A 21,662-nucleotide genomic window follows, 5' to 3' on the forward strand; every position below is an offset into this window, starting at 1 on the left:
TGACATTAGACAATGAGGCGCTGAGATGCAGCTGAACACCCTTCAGTTGATCAAGCAGAGTAGGAGCCCAGTCGAGCCGTAGCTGAGAGGCAGACTAGTTAGATTGTGTGTTATCTCAGGGGTTGGGTGGGATCAGAAAACAGGAGAGGGCTAGGGGACAATGCATGTGTGTACACACACACACGCACACATACATACACACACATACACGCACACGTACATACACACACATACACACTGTGGCTTGTTCTTCTAAGTGTCTTTAGGAAGAGAGCCCAGAATGTGTGGGTTAGGAATGCTTTGGGCTGCAGCTAAGAGCCAGTCTTACCACAAGCGGCTTTAAATGATAAAGACATTAACTAGCTCCCTGGAGGTAGATGGCCCCAGAGACTGTTTGGTGGCTTACCAGAGTCACCAAGGGTAGAGGCTATTTTCACCTGTCCGTGGGACTCTGGCCTGTAGGCAGCACCCACCTTGCAAATGGCCAAGATAATTTGAGAAACTGCACGTCAAAGTGCATCTTCTGGTTTTGTTATTTACCTGGAAGTGAAATGTCAGGGTTTAAACAGCCAGAGAGCTGTCCAAAAGAAGTATACCAGCCACCAGCTTAAAAAAAAAAAAAAGTCTTAAAAGCATTTGAGGTCCTGTTCTTGGATGGCCTCGTGCTTATCTCAGATGCTGGCATGCTTGCAGGTGGGGCTGTGTGAACTCAGGCATGTGGGCAGCCCCAGCTCTGCCCTCAGGAAGTTTGCTGCTCTTGGATTAGCTCAGGAGGGCAGGCCCTGGGCTCAGGTGATTGGCGATGGATTGCTGGTGCTATGCCACGGAAGGTCAGAGGAAGTGATCAGAGAGGCCGATGAAAGATTCCTGGGCTTTTCCCAGTCCAAAAACAATACTTGGAGTTGAAACAAAAAGGTTTAAGGGAACTGACCTGATGGATGTTGGAGAAAGATGTGCCCATGAGGTTCCCTGTTGGCCGTTTCAAAGGATTCTGTTTTAACAGCCTTCACTGAGGTCGTTTTGTGTGGACTGCTCACTTGTGTTTCCTGCTCTACCCATCTTCTTCAAAGCTCTCCTGTGAGGGGAAAAACTGGGCGTCCTCCCCAGTGAGGTGGCCCCAGGGATGATGTGATAGGCTGGGCTTCTGGTTGACCAGGCAGGTCATGGACTGGGTAGGGGGGGTTCTCACAGGGTGAAGTGGGTGATGGGTGGCACAGAGACCACTGCCTTGGTGGCTCTTTTGGCCATCCAGTGCTGCTATGACAGAAATACCACAAATGGATGGCATTAACAAATTTATTCTCTCACAGCCTAGGAGGCTAGATGTCTGAATTCAGGGTACCAGCTCCAGGGGAAGGCTTTCTCTCTCTGTTGGTTCTAGGGGAAGGTCCTTGTCATCAGTCTTCCCCTGGTCTAGGAGCTTCTCAGCGCCGGGACTCTGAGTCTAAAGGACGCGATCTGTTCCCAGCACTTCTTTCTTGATGGCATGAGGTCCCTATCGCTCTGCTCACTTCTCTTTCTTATATTTCAAGAGAGGTTGACTCAAGGTACAACCTAATCCTGTAGATGGGTCCTGCCTCATTAAGATTACTGCCTCTAATCCTGCCTCATTAACATCTTAGAGGTCAGGATTTAACAACGTTTAGGATAATCATATCAGATTACAAAATGGTGAACAACCGCACAATACAGGGAATCATGGCCTAGCCAGGTTAACACACACTTTGGGGGGACACAGCTCAATCCGTAACAGTACCCATGTCTGTGAAACTTGGGATGCTTCTGTGGTTTTCAGTCTTCAGGACTGGACTAAAGTGCACTCATTTAGCAAAGGTTTTTGACCATCCATTATCCTGGGATTCTCAGGATGAATTAGCCGGGATCCCAGCTCTTGAAGGGACTGCGGGCTGGTGGAGCAGATTTGGAAATAGCCAATTTCTATTCACCTTAGTAAGTGGAGTCAGAGGTGTGGGTACAGGGCGGGGTCACTGAAGAAGGACATCCAACTAGAGGGGTAGCGTTAGGGAAGGTGTTCTCGGGGAGCTTACAGAGTGTCTGTTAGCATCTGCACCATCGCTTTGACCAGGCATAGGCCACCCACTTTCTAAGTTATTTCTGGCATCTTCTAAGGCGATCCCAGAAGAAAATGGAAAGGAAAGACCAGGGTATTGGATTTCCTTTGGGCACTGCTGTCGGACTTCCGCTCGGCGTACAGCTGGGTTTGCTGAGTCCCACATTCCCTTGTACTTTTCACAGCTGCTCCAAAACCCTGTCCCCCAGCAGCGGTGGAGTAGTGACATCACCTGGCCCTGTCTGTGCTGCATGTCCCCTCACTTCCTCTTTCACAAGGTTTTCCTTAATGCTTTCTTCTCTTGGAGTTGGCATCTGTCATCGTTCCCATCTGCCCTGTCACCCTGGGGGTTCTTTGTGGGAGCAGTGTACACAGTGAAGTCATTGTGCTCAGGCTGCTGGTGCCCGTTAATCTGGTTATGTCACCCCAGTGGCGTGAAGGCCAGGGACCCTTAGAGGTAAAAGAGTCTCTTTGTGAGGTCAGGGGGAGAAGGTTAAGCCACAGCTAGGTGAAACTTGCCTGAGCAGATGTTTGCAGTGAGAGCAGAATGGTGGGATTCACTCTCCGCTCTTGTTGGACACCCCAGGGGAGTCCATGGAAAGCATTGCTCTTCATTTTGTCTGTCCATCAAGCACTGGGGGACAGCCCAGGTCAGTGACCAGTGTGTGGCTCTTCATTGAGTTTTTTTTGGTCCTGAGGCTAGGCAGGTTGATTTCTTTGGCTGTGAAGTGCTTTGCTGTTATCAGCCGAAAGAAACTCCATTCATCAAGAATCTCCGGGTGGTACAAACGATTAATGTACTCAGCTGCTAACCAAAAGGTTGGCGATTTGAGTCCACCCAGAGGTGCCGTGGGAGAAAGGACTGGCAGCCTACTTTTGAAAAATCAGCCATTGGAAACCCTATGGAGCACAGTTTTACTCTGACACGCATGGGGTCACCATGAGTTGGAATCAACTCAATGGCAGTTTATTTTTGGTTCCATTAATCAAGTTCTTTTAAAAAACGTCTAATGAACTGTAGAGGGTCAGTGAGGGGGGGGTGTTTGACCTGTTGAATGGAACTGGGACTTTGCAGTTGCTGCTGACGACGGCGGTATATGCTTCGGGGGAGTCTCTGAATATGCGTCGACTCCTTGAATCACAGCATCCGCTGTAGGAATTGCTCTTAAATGTATTGACATATTCCTAATAAAATGGAAATAGGAACTTAATTGGTGAAATTTTAAATAATCCCCCACCTTCTGGTCGTTCATTTATGGTTTCAACCAGATGTTTTTTACTAATAGCTAACTTGGCTTTATTATTGTGAAGTTAAACATTAATTTATTGGAAAGTAAGCTACTTCCAAAATCAGAAAAAGTCTTCACAGCGCACACCAGCCCTTCTCTCTTGGGCTGTTTCCTGCTTTAATTAATGGTTGGGCTGGAGGCCGAGTGCCCACCCTGTGGCACCGTTTTTGTTTGGCTCCTCAGGCTGCTCCTCGAAGCCACTGAATCACCGTCCCCTCTTGACTTGCAGGGCAAGACCCGTCATTACGGTGGACGTCTCCATCCTCCTCCCAGGCTCCATCAACATCACGGCACCTCAGTGTCATGACGGACAGCAGCCTGTCAACTGCCTGAATGTCACCGCCTGCTTTAGCTTCCACGGCAAGCACGTGCCAGGAGAGATCGGTAATGAGCCACGCCGAGTCAGGGCTCAGGGTGCCCATCTTAGCCGGAGTCATGCATTTCAGGATGTCTCTGGCTCTGGCATTGTGGGTGACTATGGGATATTCCTGAAGTTCCTTGCCGTGCATCCTGGCAGGTTTTGCTGGCAGCAGGCCCCTAGGCTGGGTGTCTCATTCCCTCCGAGGTCCTTCCCCTTCTCTTTTCTGACTTATGTGTCCCCAGTTTAACACAACCCCCAAAACCAAAAACCAGACCCAATGCCATTGAGTCGATTCCAACTCCTAGCGACCCTATAGGACAGAGTAGAACTGCCCCATAGGGTTTCCAAGGAGCGCCTGGTGGATTCGAACTGCTGACCTTTTGGTTGGCAGCTATAGTTCTTAACCATTATGCCACCAGGGTTTCCAAACACAACCTCAGCTCTAGGCAAATAGTGTACGACCCAAGCATCCTTTCTCCAAGTGTCTGTGGGCCAGGCTGACAAAAGTCACTGCTGCCTGGCCCTGGTGGACCTCGTGGGCCAGGCTGACATATCACTGCTGCCTGGCCCTTGTGGACCAGGCTGACACCTCACTGCTGCCTGGCCCTTTTGGATCAGGCTGATATGTCACTGCTGCCTGGCCCTTGTGAGCCAGGCTGACGTGTCACTGCCGCCTGGCCCTGGTGGACCTCGTGGGCCAGGCTGACATATCACTGCTGCCTGGCCCTTGTGGACCAGGCTGACACCTCACTGCTGCCTGGCCCTTTTGGATCAGGCTGATATGTCACTGCTGCCTGGCCCTTGTGAGCCAGGCTGACGTGTCACTGCCGCCTGGCCCTGGTGGACCTCGTGGGCCAGGCTGACATATCACTGCTGCCTGGCCCTTGTGGATCAGGCTGATACGTCACTGCCGCCTGGCCCTTGTGAGCCCTGGTGGCCCAGTCCCAGCAGTTAGAAATAAGAAGTGATGAGACTTGGGAGCCTCCTATCGAGCTTGCAGCATCATCCCGAGGCAGGGGCTCATGCCCTTTACTGTGGCGTCAGAGACCAAGCAGGGATGGTAGGAGTGAGATGCTGAGTTTTAAAAAAGCTTAGATTTCCAGAAATGGGGGAAGCCACTTTGGCAGCTTCAGACTGCTGACAGGAGGCGGGCACTGCCCTGGTTCAGGGCAGCCGTCCCTGCTGTTTCTCTGAGCGGGGAAGGTTGCCTTACTAGCCCAGCTCCAGAGACGGGATGAAGCCCCCGGAAGATGGGATCCTTGTTGTTGGTCAGAATTCAGAGCGTGTGATGACCTGAAGCCAGTGAGTCTAGAGCACTCGTGCAGATTAATAGGTGCTTTTTTTTTGCTTGAAATCAGGCTGAGTTAATAATAGAAAGCAGGATTCCAGGAAAACAGCACCAATTAGGGCCTGGACACGCTGGCTCTTTTAGACGTTTTTAATGCCATAAGTGAATCTCCTTGCTCCTGACCGTGTGGCCCTGGGCCAGCAGTGTCAGCACCACTGGGAGCTTGTTAGAAATGTAGACTCTCGGGTCACCCCAGATCTGCTGAATCAGGATTGCATTTTAACAAGATTCCCCCCAAGACTTGTGTACATATTTAAGCTTGAGGAGCCCTGGAGCACAAATCTGTACACCCGCATCTGCTGAAATACATGTCCACGTGCTGGTTCACTCAGCTGTACCTTAAATTTTCTACCTTATTTAAAAATACAGGCTGTTAATCCTTCTAGGCTGACCATGTCATTGCAGTTTATCTTTGTCTTCAAATGGATCGAATGAGCTCAGCAATTAAACCTCATACTTACATGGACGTTTTTTTTTTTCTTTTAAGAAGAGCTCAGAACTTGTAAGATCCAATATAAAGACACCATAATCTTGGGAATTGCTTAGTGAGGGAGGATTAGGGAAATTTTTATGCACAGCCCAGCGAGAAAAAAAAACTCGCCCAAGCTCATAGTACCTTCTGGTGAAGCCAGGGGTTGGATTCTGGTCTGATGATACTTAGTTTTTGCTTTCCAGCCACTGTTTCTCACCACCTCCTTAGTTGTTTAAGACACCACGGTTTCTAGAAAAAAGCTTCCTGATGGTCCTAGGACCCGTGTATCCTCCATCTAATAAGACGGCGTGTGTCCTGTCTAATTCCAACTCATGATGCCGTTAGACTACACTAAAAGCATTTAAAAAGGGTAATTGAAGATTAATTTTGGTACGCATAAAAACAAGCAGCACTATTCTAGAACTGTAAATAAAAGCAAATAAGTATCTCATGTCCAGAGGGCCAGGCCCCCCCTCGTGGAGCGTCTGACGGAGAGTGTCTCCTCTGTTGGTCTTGAAGCGGTGTACACACCACCTTCAGACTCTTCACAGTTTAAAGACTGTCACGATGAGACGGTCATTTGGCACAGCAGGAATTCCCATTTCCTGTTGACTCCAACTCATGGCGACCCCGTGTGTGTCGGAGTAGAACTGTGCTCCATAAGGTTTTTTTCAGTGGTTGACTTTATGGGAGCAGATCTCTAGGCCTTTCCTCTGAGGCACCTCTGGGTGGACTGGAACCTCTAATGTTTCAGTTGGCAGCTGAGCATCTTAATTGTTTGCACTACCCAGGGTCATAGCAGGAACGGGGAGAAGGAACCAAGATGCAACCTTGAGGAGGAGTTAGAACATAAGACAAGTGGTAGAGCAAACCCTTGATGTGAGTTCTTGAGCTGGGTGAAGAGGTCTGCATGTGTCCTCACATCTGCTCCTGACCGGGGGTCACTCAGGTCAGGTAGGCTCAGCCTTTTGTTGACCAGTGGGTGGAATTATAAGGAAGGTCAAGACTCAGCCATGGCCTTGGGAGTGTTGGTGCTTAACTGAGGAGGCAGGCTGATGGGTGACAGGTGACACTGCTCCTTGTTGTTAACGTGGAGCAACCTGACTAATGTCCAACATTAACTGTGGTTGTCACCTGCCGTCAGGTTGGCCCCCAGCTCACAGCTACCTCTTGCACGACGGGATCAGGCTGTTGTGATCCATAGGGTTTTCACTGGCTGATTTTTCAGCAGTAGATCTCCAGGCCTTACTTCCTAGTCTTTCTTAGTCTGGAAGCTCTACGGAAACCTGTTCAGCATCATAGCAACTTGTAAGCATCCACTGACAGATAGGTGGTGGCTGTGCTTGAGACGCACTGGCCAGGAATCAAATCTGGGGCTCTAGCATGAAAAGTGAGAATTTGACCACTGCACCCCACTGCCTCCTGATGTTAACTGAAAAGTGTCTAACGTTCAGTACAAGTTTGCCTTCCCAGTGAGGTTGCTTTCTCATCCTCCATCTGCTGCATGGGTTCATCAATGAAATCAAACATGTTTTTACACTCTTAAGATGTTTTCCCACATTTACTTAATAATCAGGCTTGTACAGGATGGTGTCAGTGGGGTAAACCAAAACCCAAAACCAAACCCATTGCCGTCGAGTTGATTCCAACTCGTAGTGACACTATAGGACAGAGTAGAACTGCCCCATAGGGTTTCAAAGGAGTGGCTGGTGGAGTCAAGCTGCGACTTTTTGGTTAGCAGCCAAGCTCTTGACCGCTGTGTCACCAGGGTGCCATCAGTGGGGTAGCACAGAAAATTACCCATCCCTGGCATTTTCTGTCTCTTTCACTGGCCTTCAGGGAAATGAGCTATGCCTTAACCTTCTCAGTAAAGGAAGAAATGCAGAAATCTACCGCAGAGGAGCTGGTGGTAGAATGGAGAACTGGGGAGGGAAGGTGGGTAGCCATATGGACAGGTGATGGGGAATCAGGTAGAGGTGAGAGATTGCCTGCCAGGTAGCGGTGTTGGTCGGCTGTGGGTGAGTTCTAGAGTTCACTGTGGAAAGCAGCTCCTTGGGTCTACAGGGTTGAGAAGATCAGGCCCAAGTCCCCAGGCCAGGAAGTGCTGGGGCACCCCAGGAGCACAGACTCCTCCACGCTCCTCCAGGTCCACCAGATGGTGCTGGCCCGCTCAGTGTCACCTCCCAGGCCTTTGCCTGAGGAACCAATGGCTGGTACTCGGTTATGAGCCTTCCCTACTCGCATTGCCGGCAGCTGCAGAGGAGCCATGCTGGTGGCTGTGTCCACTGGATGCCCGGTGGCCAAGTGCCGTCTCTCAGTGTCTGCATTTCCAGGGCTGAGCCTGTCATCAGCGGGCTGCATTTGGGCAGTGCAGGCTGGGGTGGTGGTGGTCTAGGTGTTTCTGAACAGCCCCCGGGTCTTGATGGAGGGCCACCACCTTCAGCTGCAGGTCATGCTCTGTAGGGTGGCTTTGGGAGCCACAAACAGTCTGATGTTACAGCCTTGCCCCTTTGATTTCTTTTCCTCGCCCTTGGGGTCTTGAGCATACACATTGAGATGGGCTTCCGATCACCTCTTCATTTCCTGCGTTGGCAATGGGAAACCACAGATCCTTGGGCATGGGAGAATTCAGGGCTACCTGATGGCGGGGTTAACCACTTCCTTAGAATTATCAGAGCCTGAAAGGTTGGAGAAGGGACCCTGCAGAGCTGGGACCTTAACCTCTGAGGATGGGGCACTGGCTGGCTGGTGGTGGTATCTCTGGGGAGGGGCATGCAATGAGGCTGGCTCTGGGGGTTTAGGGGAAAAACTGGAAAATAGAATTAACTGCAGTTGGAACCAACTGCCTTGAAAAACTGATGCTGGGTTGAGCTGATAGGAGCAGGAAGCAGACAGGAGGGAACAAATCCCTCTTTCTCCTCCTGTCTTGCAGCCTCCCTCAAGCTCTCTGTGTTGCCTGAGCCTCATGGGAAACCACTGGCAAAGCTGAAATGTGGTTTGCAGAGCCCCAGCCCAGCGTCACAGAGCAGAGTCCAGGGAGGGGTGGGTTTGGAGCTGAGAGACTACAGCTTAACAAAACAGCACGGCCTGTGTCCAGTTACACTGACTGATGAAGCTCCCGTTTGCTCATTCAATCAACAGACAGGAAGCTCCTACACAGTGCCAGGCGCTGTGCTGGGAATAGGACAAAGTCCTTGCCGTCCTGGATCTTGTATTCATTCTAGTGGAGACCAAAAAAAAAAAGCAAACCTGATGCCCTCAAGTGGATTCCGACTCATAGCAACCCAGTAGGACAGAGGAGACCTGCCCCATAGGGTTTCCAAGGAGCGGCTGGTGGTGGATTCAAACTGCTGCCGAGCTCTTAATCACTGCATCACCACTGTAGTGGAGGGAGGCAGATAATCAAGACAAAATGACAGCCGGACGCTCGCTCCTCCCTCTTGTGCTAAGCCCCTTTGCGTGGTAGGCACTATGCTAAGTGCTGGGATGCTGACCCAGACTTACAGTTCTATCAGTGGGCTCCCACAAGAACAGATTTATAACAGATTTCATTAACCAGTTCAGATCAAGAGTTCCACCCGTCCCATATGTTATTACTGATCACTTCATTCTCGACCCGGGGTGCATCTCATTGCTCCTCGAGGCCCTCAGGTGCATACACAGGGGTGGGGAATGCTGCCCAAGAGGGCTCTGCCCCTCACCCAGCTGGTCAACCTCAGGAGGCTGAGACCTGAGCTGGCCATTCTCCATCTGGATGCTCGCTGTCTCACCAAAATGCTGAATGAAAACCAGGAAGGGACGAGCCCTGTGTGGTTGTGTTTTGCTTTCTAACTCCCGCCTCGATGTTCGCATGGCTCTCAGGCTCCCTGGCAAAGCTGTGAGCTGGCTGGAGTCCTGCCCTCTCTCTGGACAAGCAGTTGAGCCCAGGTCCTGAGAGCTGGCACCAAAGTCATCCAAGCCAATAGCAGAAATAAGATTGAAACCAGACTTCCCCCCAGATCCTTCCTCTGGCTTTAGGGGCACATTTCTGCTCAGCAAGCAGAGAACATTCTCTGAGCTTCTTACGGGCTCTGGAGAAGCATGGAGATGGGAAAAAGAGGCAAATCTCATGATATGTGAAGAATGGAGTAACTTAGTCCTGGTGGCACAGTGGTTAAGAGCTTGGCTGCTAACCAAAAGGTTGGCAGTTCGAATCTACCAGCCACTCCTTGGAAACCCTATGGGGCAGTTCTACTCTGTCCTACAGGGTCACTATAAGTCGGAATCTACTTGATGGCAACAGGTTTGGTCTGATAATTACCACCTCATTCCTTGGGAGAGAGGGGGGCTTAGGAAAGCTAATAAAGTAGAAATATCCACCCACCGCCCCGGCCCCCAGAATCTCCAAAGGAAACTCAGTGACTCTGGAAGGAGAATTTATTAGTAGACTCTCACAGCTGAAATCTTGTTCTGCCGGAGGAGGGGAATGAATCAAAACTCACTGGGAGAGACCAGTGAATTCATGCGAGACAGCTGGCTCCATCCTGGCCGGTGTGGGGGGCCCTGGGGAACCAGCTGGGGGCAGGGAAAGGAGGCGGCTGAAAGCATTACTTGGGGCCATCAGCTTTTCCATCAACATGACATCATCTGACATGGCATGGCACACAAAGCTGCCAGAAGGAGAACTGCAAGATGCGAGATGTGCTGTTTGGAGCAGGCCCTAATCAGAACCAGTACCCTCCCCGCAACGGGGCTGGCTTGCATTAGGGGCGGCTGCCTGCTATGAGTCGGAATCAGCTGGACAGCAATGTGTTGGGTTTTTCGTTTTGCCTGCTCACAGCACCACTTCTGGGACTCGGCCAGCCGGACTAGCCCACCCTCCTGGGGCTTCAGCCCTGAAAGGAGCAAGCAAATTGGCTGCTCTCTGAACCCCCCTTTCTTATAGGGGCTTCCTTTCCGATGCACTCAGGTGGGTGCTGTTTAGACCACCAGGTGCACTCAGGACTTCAAATGGTCTGCGTTTCTTCTTGCCACTCTGGCAGCCAGAGACTGTCACTCAGGCAGAATTTCACATCCTGAGGGTGCTCGGTCCACCTTGCTTCTAGAATGGAGGGTCTGATACAGAGGTGACTTCTTTTTGGGTAATTTAAAATGTCAAAGCAAATTTTCAACCAAGGGGAAGGTCCAGGTAGCAGACCTAGAGATGAAATGGCGCTTGGTGACTTGGGATGATTCATGGCCTGTGATGGCATCTTTTGACATTTTGGGAGAATCTGACGGGTGAGTGTGTTGCCATCCCCACACCTACCTGCGAGCAGAGCAGCAGGCACCACGGCTCAGCTCTGTCTCTGAGACCTCTGAACGATTTCTGCCCTCTTTAAGTTGGGAGGGAGTCCTGGGTGGTGCAGTTAGTTAACGCACTTGGCTGTTAACTCAGAGGTTGGAGGTTCCAGTCTACCCGAGGGCTTCCTGGAAACACGGCCTGGAGATCTACTTCTGAAAAATCAGCCACTGAGGAACCTGTGGGGGAATTCTGCCCTGACGTACATGGGGTCGCCACGAGTCAATCAACTCAACGGCAGCCGGTGCCAGTTAAGTTGGGGGCGGGACGTATAGAGCCAGCTAGTCTTCAGTGAGGCGGGAAGGGAGGTGTGGGGCTTTGGAGGGCTGATGCTGGTGTTTGTAACCAAAACCAAACCAGCTGCCATCTAGTCAGTTCCGACTCATAGTGACCCTATAGGACAGAGTAGAATGGCCCGTAGGATTTCCAAGGAGCGGCTGGTGTATTCAAACTGCCGACCTTTTGGTTACCAGCTGAGCACTTAACCACTGCGCTGCCAGGGCTCCTCATGTTTGTGAACTACCTAGCAAACACTTGGCATACACTGAAGGTCAGTTTCTTTCCCTTTTTGTGACTTGCCTCATCTTAATTTGGGTTCTCCCAGATGTGTAGACCCTGAGTCAGAGGGTTCACATGCACACAGTTTATCCAGCACCACTGGGGCAGTGAGACAGGGAGAGAAGGCACCCGGGTGAAGGGTGTGTCATTGAGCAAGTTATCACTGTGGGCAGCTGGGTTTAATCCTGCTGGGGAACTCTGGGAGTCAGTGTAGACCACATACCAGAGCTATTCCACCCCAGAGGCAAGGGAGCTGGGGTCCTGCATTGATTGAGGGCTCCTTCAGGGACATTAAGGCGCCTTGGTGGCCCAGTAGTTAAAGTGCTTGCCTGCTAATTGGAAGGCTGTCAGTTCGAAACTCCCAGGGGTTATGGACAAAGATGTGGCAGTCTGCTTTCGTGGCGATTTACAGCCTTGGAAACCTTATGGAGCAGTTCTACTCTGTCCTGTAGGGTCACTATGAGTTGGAATCGACCCGATGGCAGTGGGTTTGGTTTTAGGGACATTGGTTCCGTGGCACTTCTGGCCTGCTGTGCATGTGGGCACAGCCACAGAGAAAGCCCTCGGGAGGAGGTGCTGGTGGTTATATTTGGGCGGAGAGCAGAGAGATGGGCGTGCCCTGATAGCACCTGTTGTTGTCCTGTGCGCATGTCCACTCAGGCTCTCTCCAAGCTCAGCTGCTCATCCAGGGCCAGATAGCTCAGACCTACTGGTCTCTCCATGATCATCCCTCCTGAGGGGAGCAGAGTAGCTCTCCTGCCTGGGGGGAAGGTGGGCGGGGCTGCAGAGGAGACACCGCTCTGCAGCTACTGCCACCATATTGGCTTATCCAGTGAGCCCTGGTCCATCGGCCAGCAATGCCCGTCTCTAGCCGTGATCTTGTTGAGCAGAACTTCGGAACCTTCCCTATACTTACCGCTTCTTACTGTCTGGCTGTTGCTCAGGGAAGTTTGTGGTCTTTAGAAAGTCAGTTGGCCAGAGTTCCGTTCTAGATCTCTGCACCTGTTTGCTTCTGTTGTCTGTGCCTGAAGATTTGTCAGGTAATGTGACAGATGTACCAAGAACCAGTGTGGTAGGAATAGCCCGCACCAGGGGTCTAGATTCAGCTCCATGGTGGATGGTTGTATGGCCTGGAGCAAGTCTTGTCCCTCTTAAGGTCTTAGTTCCTGCGTCTGGAAAAGGAGGGCTATGGGCCAGATGGTCCCTAGCATTGCCTTAAAGCTTTGACAGTCTACGAGGCTGCCCTGTTTGCTGTAGACTTCCCACCAGAGTAGGTTTGTCACACATAAGGGCTCCGTGTTTTTCTCTTGAAGCGCTTTCCCGCACGCATCCTTTTCTTCTAAATAATACCTCCCAGGATTATCTAGGTCTTGGGTCCTCCTGGTGCCCAGCCTTCCTTTGGAAATCAGCTGTTTGCAGAAATACACAAGTTGGGGCAGGTTTGTCTTTGCTGACCAGGAACCGGCCAGCTTTGGCATGGCCAGGTCCCCCAGGTAGCAGGGGCCCAGGAAAGCCATCAGATGTATCGGAAGTGTGCTCCTGGGCAGCAGCACAGAGCCTTTGCCCTCTCTCCCATTCCTGTCTCCCCTGGTGGCGATGCCTTTGGTGTTATTAAAAGCCAGCGCCATCCCTGCTGCCCAGGCTTCATGTACTTAGATGCTGGCAGGTGTGTGCTGGTGTGTGGAGACGTGTCGGGGCCGGGCCATCTGCGCTTAGAGAGGGAGGGCTCTGTCCTGTCTTTTAAAACTCCCCCTTCCTCTGAACTCAAAGTGTTAGGAGCTGCTGAGATGGAATTCTGGGCAAAGAAAAGCAGTGAAATTGGCCTTCTGATACGAAAGCTGTGTATAGCTAATACAACTCATCGTTACGTACTTACTAGCCTTTCGGGTGTATTCAGCGGACCAGATGCGTTCCATATCGTGACCGTCTTTAAGTCCAGGTTTAGTCCCAGTAGGCGCTGCTACCTGGCATTGTGCGTCAGGCACAGACGATGTGTCTTTCAGGAGAAGGCCTCGTACGGGCCCCGCTGTGGTCATACCTCCGTTGAAACGATAAACCAGTGGCCGTCCAGTTGATTCTGACCTGTGACGACCCCATGTGTGTCAGAGTGAAACTGTGCCCCACAGGGTTTCCAGTGGCTGATTTTTTGTAGGTCACCAGGCCTTCTTCTGAGGGGCCTCTGGGTGGTATCAAACCTCCGACCTTTCTGTTAGCAGTTGAGAACATTAACGGACTCAGGGACTCCAGTTGAAATGATAACCAAAAAAAAAAAAAAAAGCAAGCCTATTGTGGTTGAGTAGATTCTGACTCATGGCGACCCCATGTATTACAGAGTAGAACTATTCCATAGGATTTTTGGGGGGGGCTGTAATCTTTATGGAAGCAGATCGCCAGACCTTTTTTTCTGTGGCACTACTAAATGGGTTCGAACCGCCAACCTTTAGGTTAGTAGTCAGGTGTGAACCCTTTGTGCCACCCAGAGACCTAAACCGTTTGTGCCACCCATCCAGGGACCTGTTGAAATGATTTAAAAAAGAAAAAAGAAAAAAAAAATTGCTGTCGAGTCAATTCTGACTCATAGCGACCCTACAGGACAAAGTAGAACTGCCCCATAGAGTTGCCAAGAAGTGGCTGGTGGATTTGAACTGCCAGCCTTTTGGTAGAGCAGCCAAGCTCTTAACCACTGCACCACAGGGCTCCGTTGAAATGATAGGCACTACGGATTGTTGATCACCACACTTAGCGACCTGGGTAAATTCAGCTTCAGCCTTCGTCTGAATTTCCAGGAGTGCAGGCTCCGTGAAGGTGGGCATTCCTCTTGTGCCTGCAACAGCGCCTGTCATGTAGTTGGTGTTCAGTAAACCGTGGATGGTGCGTGGTCCAGCAGATACAGTGGCTAAGAGCACGACTCAGCACCCGCGAGACGAGTTAGGATTAGCCCATGTGTGAGGCATACGTCACGTTACTTTACACGAGCCATTGTTGCGTGGTGCATTGATGATTTCAGCAGCTTCCAGCAATATCGTGTGGGTTCGCTGTGTTGTCTGCTTTTTAGAGCATTAGCCTGTATTAAAAAAAAAAATTTTTTTTTTTAGGCACAGCTAATTTTGTGTGTGGCGTGTGTGTGTGCTTTAGGTGAAAGTTTACAGGGCAAATTAGTTTCTTATTCAACAATTTATACACAGATTGTTTGTGACATTGGTAGAAATCCCCGTGATGTGTCAACATTCTCCCCTACCCACCCCAGGTTCCCTGTGTCCTTTAGTCCAGGTTTCATGTCCCTTCCTGCCTTCTCATCTTTGCTTTTGGGCAGGTGTTGCCCATTTGGTCTCGTGTACTTGATTGAACTAAGAAGCATGTCCCTCACATGTGTTATTGTTTGTTTTATAGGCCTGTCTAATCTTTGGCTGAAGGGTCAACTTAGGCAGTGGCTTCAGCTCTGAGTTAGAGGGGTGTCCGGGGGCCATAGTCTTGGGGGTAGGTACAGATAACTGTTGACGTGTGTATTGATGGCTCAGTTGATAACCTGTGAGGTTTAATATCAGATCAGGGAGACCCATACAGTGTGAAACACAGAGTGTCCCCAGAAAGGTGGGTGGCATCCTGGGACTCCACAGTGTCTATGAGCACCCTGGCTGCTGTGCTTCTCTTTGAGAAGGTTTTGACTTGGGCCACAGGGCTCCCTGCAGTGGAGGGCCAGGTATGGTGTAAAATGAGGACGTGGCCCTCAGAGTAGGAAAAAACACCTCTAAGGTGGGTGGAGGTGGCCTGGTCACTGCACATCTGCCCTTTGCTAACGTTTTGACCTTTCCTTTATTGGCAGGCCTGAATTATGTTCTGACGGCGGATGTGTCCAAAAAGGAGAAGGGCCAGCTGCCCAGGGTCTACTTTGTGTTGCTGGGAGAGACCATGGGTCAGATCACAGAGAAGCTGCAGCTGGCCCACAGGGAGGAGACGTGCCATCACTACTTGGCCCATGTGAAGGTCAGTCCTTTCTTCCTGGTCCTCAAACTTTGATCTCTACACACGCTTATGGCAACAGGTGGAAACTTCTTTTATTGGGAATCGCTTATCCTCTGACTTCCAGGCTTTTATTTGATGTTTGTTAGGTGCCGTCAAGTCGATTTTGACTCATAGTGAACCTTTGTACAACAGAATGAGACACTGCCCAGTCCTGCGTCGTCCTTATAGTCATTGTTATGTTTGAACCCATTGTTGAAGCCACGGTGTCAATCCATCTCATTGAGGGTCTCCCTCTTTTTCACTCACCCTCTACATTACCAAGCATAATGTCCTTCTCCAGGGACCGCTCCCTCCTGACAACATGTCCAAAGTATGTGAGATGAAGTCTTGCCATCCTCGCTTCTAAGGAGCATTCTGGCTGCACTTCTGCCAAGACAGATTTGTTTGTTCTTCTGGCCGCCCATGGTGTATTGAATATTCTTCACCAACACCATAATTCAAAGGCGTCAGTTCTTCCTCAGTCTTCTTTATTCATTGTCCAGCTTTCACATGCTTATGAGGTGATTGAAAACACCATGGCTTGGGTCAGATGCACTTTAGTGATAAAGAGAATATTCTTTTCTTCTTTTAAAGTTGGAGTCTGAGAGCTCTCTTACTGAGCTAGTCCCAGCCTCTGAAGTAAGCCAGGAAGCCAGTGATGGTCTCTGGCTTTTACTTGTTCTTTTGGGAGGGTTTCCATCTCCTCCCCTCTATGAGGCTCTAGGAGTCTTCTTAAAGGAGAGCCCCAGAAGCACTTGCCTCTGGGTCTGAGGTGACGCTTGATCACACCGCACCTGATACCTTTCTCAGTGGTCCACTACACGTTAGCTCACGGTCACAGTGAGGGCATTTTACAATGGGCTGGACTAGATTTTTCTCCCTTGATTACTTTGTTTGTTTTAGGAGTTCGTTTCTTTTGCTCTTTCCCTCTCTTGGTCTAAGGAAGCTTTTGATCGTTTTTCTTCTCTTGAGGTTGTTTCTTAAACACACTTTGCTGTTAATTCAGGAGGCCAGGCTCTGATTGGCCAGAGAGTGCCTTCTGCACAGGCAGGCGCCAGGTTGGTGTGAGTCCTGGTGGTGCCTGGGTTGCAGGAATGGGCAGCCACTGAGCCACGGCAGAGCCGGAGAGCGCAGGAGGTGGAAGAACCTGTGTGATCCATGCCGTGTGGAGTGAATGCGGGTCTTGGAGTCAGGCTCACCTGGGTGTATATCCATCTGGATGAGTCTCTGACCTCTCGGTGTCTCCGTTTCTGCATCTCTGAAATGGACACAGTAATACGTACCTTGAAAGGTGGTCACACGGTGCATATACTTAGAGAACCCTGCATGGCGTGACATATAGCAGTAGGTTGGACCGTGCGCAGTTGCCAATATTCTCACATTTTCGACTTATAAAAGTGGCACTTTCACGTCCTTCAACCTAATGTTATCAGCCAGTGGATTTCTGCTGGTAGCAAAAGTAGTCTGCAGATTGGAGATGAAGCATCATTCTATTTCTGTGTTTCTAGTGCCTGAGTAGGAGACCAGCAGTTGCTTCTAGATACTTCTGGGCTGTGTACAGAGAAATGGCCATACATCACAGGCCCTTGGTCTGACCCAGCGCCCTTGAGTCCACACCCCTGGGATGATTTTCAGTGGGGCCGGGTTGTGTCCTCAGCCGGGACACGTGCTGGGGCCTGCCCAGACCAGCTGCCCCAAGGCCCCAGGTGAAGGCCATTTATAAAGCTGTTTGTGCTTCTCTTAAGGCAGCCAGCCACTGACCACTCCAGGTTTTAGATTACATTGGCTCATGGATGTCCTAGAGGGTTGGTGGGTGAGGCTGCCCAGGACAGGCTCCTCCCCAGACACTCCCAGGCCTTTAAGTGCTCGTGCTTGGTATTTCCAGCTTGCTGGGGGCAGAGGTTTCTCATGCCATAAATGCCTTCCTTCAAGCCTCTTTGTGACTTCTGGGTTTGGCTGAGAAGCTGCCCTTAGCTTCCAGGGGTGCTGGCTGTGAGATAGGACCACACCGAGCCTGCGGGCCTGTTTACACAGGGAACAGCACTGAGGTCAGGCCAGAGGCAGGGCTCCCTCTGTGGAGACCTCTAAGGGGTAACTGGCAAGAGCAGAGCTGCTTGAGTGGTGGTTAGCCCTACTATGTCCCGGTGTCCAGGCTCAACAGACTTAGCAAATAAAAATATAGCACTCTTAGATTTGAATTTCAGATACACAACAAACATTTTTGTTAGGACAGTGACACCTGGGAGAGCTGGGACTCTGTGGGACTGTCTCGTTTTTCCACGTCTCACAAGTTTTCCGCCTCTAAGCAGTCTTACCACTTTTCTATCTCTCCTTTTAGTGGAAGATATTTGAGTTTTCCTTTTCTGACAGGGTACCCTCTTACACAGGCTCTGGCTTCTGTAGGCTTTACCGTATAAGTATATCCCAAATAGGGTATAGGATATACTTATGCTAAATAAAAATTATTGTTTAGCTGAAATTCACATCTAATTGGCTATCCTGTTGGCAGCTTCAGCTCTCCTCATGTGTTGGCACTTCACAGGCATCGCTTCTCTATTCAGTGAAAACATGGCTGACAGGAAGAGAGGTTGAGGTGGTGTCAAAGGAGTTTGGAGGCTAAGGACAGGGCTCACAAACCTTTACGTGATTATCTGGGTCATTTTAGGAAGGATAATGCTCAGGCCTGCTTTAGTGAACTTGGCCTTAGAACAATTTGGATACAGTTATTGGTCGGCCATTTTCTCATGTGAGGAAATGGAAGCTTCTGGGGCCTTTATGATCCAAGAGGTGACATTTCTGTTAGGCACCGCTCAGGATGGCGGATAACCTGTGTTGTTGTTGTGTGCCGTCAAGTCGATTTCTGACTCATAGCAAGCCCATGTGATAGAACAGAGCTGCCTCACGGGGTTTTCTAGACTGTAATCTTTACAGAAGTGCTTGACTGTTAGTCAGAAGGTTTGCAGTTCGAACCCACCCAGAGGTTCCATGGGAGAGGGACCTGACCATCTGCTCTCATGAAGATCCTGACTCACACCGACCCCATGTGATGAAGTAGAACTGCCCCACAGGGCTTCTAGGCTGTAATCTTTACAGGAGCACGTTGCCAGGTCTTTTCTCCCAGGGAGCCACTGGTGGGTTTGAACCGCCAACCTTTCGGTTAACAGTGGAGTGTTCAGCCATGGCACCACCAGGGCTCCTTTTGTAATCCACGGCTGCTGGGAAAGTTTCATTTTCCTCGTAGTTGTTGCCTGGGCCATGTGGGAGGACCCCTGGAGGAATGGCGGAGCGCTGGCTGCAGGAGGGCACAGCTGGCTGAGGAGGTGACCCCTACGGCTGTGGTTTTCCAGTTGTGGGAAAGCAGCTGTGGAGGTGGTGGCTGGTGTGAGGCTGAGAGGGCCAGCAGGGCTGGGGGGGGGTGGCCAGCGGCCGGCCTGCCCCCCCGGGAGCAGGCCCTGGGGATTGGGAGCCGCGAGCTGGGCCGTAAAAGCACGGCACAACCTCTGCTGCACCGGAGGCGTTTTGTGCTCAGGGCTGGCTCACTCTGCTTTGTGGAACAAGTCAGGGAAGATAAATAAAAGCGTTCTGGCTTATCACACACCATATGGCCAGCAGACGGTGAGGCAGGCTCAGAGGGCTGGGTGTGCTTTGTTTAGGCTATCTTTAGGTCTTTTTTCTTTAAGCCTAGTCCAATCTTTTTTTTTCTTTTTTCTTTTTCGCTAGAAGTTTTCATTCCATATATGGCAATATGTATCTATATCGTAAAAGACTGCTTGGGCTGACACCTGCCTCGGTTAAGTATGCTGTGCTTTGTTCCATCCTTGGCCCTAGTAGGGCGCCTGGAAGGTACAGTTTTGTGATAAGCCACATCCTCCTGGGGGTGCTGGGTATGTTCTCAGGCTCTCTGAGGTTTGTAGGACTGAGCTTATCTCCTCTCCCCGCCAAACCAGCCCTGTGCTGGGGATGGGCCCCCTTCTACTAGGCGCGTGGCCTGGGGACCTCTAGTGGATCCCCACAGTCACAGGGAAAGTCCAGACACCTCCCCCTAGACCTCGAGGCTCTCTGCAACCTGGCCTCAGTTTACCTTTCTAGCCTCATCTTCTACCACAACATCACCTGTGGCGTGGGCCCTTGTCAGGGCGAACTGTCCCTCTTCCCCGGAACAGGCCTCTCACATTTCCCTGCCTTGGCCCTGTGTCCGCTGAACGCCCCTACAGTCTGGCCATCAGAGGCCTGGTTTTCGTCCTATTCAGACGGAACCACGTACCTCCTTCGTGGCTTGTGCAAGTTCTTTGGTTTTAACCGCACACCTCCTGTGGTATTTCATTTTATATTTTTCTTTAAATCAACTGACTTTTTGCCTCAAATAAAATAATTTAAAACAGAACCTTCATACCCTGTTGTAAGCAGAAAACCAATTACCCCACGCCAAAAGCAGAAAGTCAGTATAAAAATAAATACGTCAAAGACACAACAGTGCCCTCGGATTCTAGCCGGATTTCGTTGTCGGCCAAAGCCCCTGAAGAACTGGCCGGCTCTCCCTGTGTGTTCAAAAGGGGGATGGATTACTGAGTGCTGGCGGAGTGTTGAGACCGTACTGGCACCGCACTGGAGCTTTCCCCCGGTGCAGTAGGGAATGGACGGAGGGGTTACTTTCCCCGCATCAGTCCTGTTGTGGAGCCGTGCCTGTGTGCCACTGAAAACCACCTCGTGACTGCTCTGCTTGACTGGAGCTGCTCACCCTGTGGTAAGGAGCCCTGGTGGTACAGTGGTTCAAAGTTCACCTACGAACCAAAAGTTTGGTGGTTCAAACCCGCCCAATGGCTCCACGGGAGAAAAACCCGGCAATCTGCCCCATCAAGACTAAAAAAAACAGCCAAGAAAACCCGATGGGGCAGTTCTGCTCTGTCACACGGGGTCACGATGAGTTGGAATTGTCTTGACAGCACCCAACACAACAACACCCCGTCGTGCCTGCTGATGGTTTAGTGGCTCTTTGGGGGCCAGTCAGTCCGCACGTATTGAATGTCCTCAGTACCAGTCAGTCTCCTGGCTTATTGGAGCTGCTGACCAGGTCGTCTCTGAGATCACACTTTGACGCTTTGGCTGTTTCCAGGAGTTCAGTTCGTTTCCTTTTCACGTCTGACAAAATGCTTCAGTCGTTAGAACACTCAGTCACACAGTGTGCGGTGAATTTGCAAAGTGTCTGAATCCACTGAACAGCAATTTCCAGGGACGTTTCTTGTTTAAGTTTGGGAAGCGGATCGTTAAGGAAGGAAGATTAAGTTGGAGGAGGAGGAGAGAGGAAGACGGCAAAGCTTCTCCTTGTATCTGGAAAACAACGTGCTAAAGCTGTTGGTCACCTTGGTAAGTGAGAGAAATACCTAGAGAAGTCACAGGATTTGGGAAAAAGGATGCAGATCTTAGATGTAGGGAGTCTTAAAACTTTTAAAATTATTATTATTTAAATTGGTAGTATATGCATCATTAAAAATATTTAAGATGTACAAAATGTATTCAAAGAAAGGAAATCCTTTGGTCACTTAACTCCTCTCCGAAAGACAACCGTGGTGTCTTAGTCATCTAATGCTGCTGTAATGGAAATACCACAAATGGATGGCTTTAACAAAGAAATTTAGTCTCTCATAGTCTAGGAGGCTAGAAGTCCAAATTCAGGGCTCCAGCTCCAGGGGAAGGTTTTCTGTCTCTGTCAGCTCTGTGGGAAGGTCCTTGTTATCACTCTTCCCCTGTCGAGAAACTTCTCAGTGCAGGAACCCCAGGTCCAAGGAACGCGCTCTGCTCCTGGCTCTGCTTTCTTGGTGGTACGAGGTCATCCCCCGTCCCCGCTCCCCCCCCATCTCTCAGCTCCTTTCTCTCTTTTATATCTCAAAAGAGATTGACTTAAGACACAACCTAATCTTGTAAATTGAGTCCTGCCTTATTAACATAACTGCTGCTAAACCCACCTCATTAACATCATAGAGACAGAATTTACAACAGAGGAAAATCATATCAGATGACAAAATGGTGGACAGTCACACAATACTGGGAATCATGGCCTAGCCAAGTTGACACACATAATTTTGGGGGACACAGTTTAATCCATAACACATGGTTTCAGTTTTTGATGTATCTTTCAAGAGTTTGTCAATAAACGGACCCGTTTCTGTCTTACACAAATGGTAGCAGGCTGTATACACACTGTTGTGCAACTTACTTTTTTTTTTGGAAGTCCAACTGTAGA

At 50.3% G+C, this 21,662-nt stretch overlaps 1 protein-coding gene across 3 annotated transcripts in view; it reads left to right on the forward strand.

Annotated features, from left to right (window-relative positions):
* The window catches only part of ITGA9 (integrin subunit alpha 9), a 395,095-nt gene that overhangs the window by 89,177 nt on the left and 284,256 nt on the right, over window positions 1-21,662 (forward strand). For all 3 annotated transcript variants that reach the window (XR_010319610.1, XM_064277483.1, XM_064277482.1), the window contains exons 14-15: window positions 3,590-3,744; window positions 15,243-15,403. Coding sequence is in view for 2 of the 3 variants with exons in the window: in XM_064277483.1 (XP_064133553.1) it covers window positions 3,590-3,744; window positions 15,243-15,403 (316 nt within the window). In the remaining variant the exon portion in view is untranslated. The remainder of the gene's footprint in view (window positions 1-3,589; window positions 3,745-15,242; window positions 15,404-21,662) is intronic.

The sequence above is a fragment of the Loxodonta africana genome, chromosome 27, assembly GCF_030014295.1.
Source record: "Loxodonta africana isolate mLoxAfr1 chromosome 27, mLoxAfr1.hap2, whole genome shotgun sequence".
NCBI classification, from domain to species: Eukaryota; Metazoa; Chordata; class Mammalia; order Proboscidea; family Elephantidae; genus Loxodonta; species Loxodonta africana.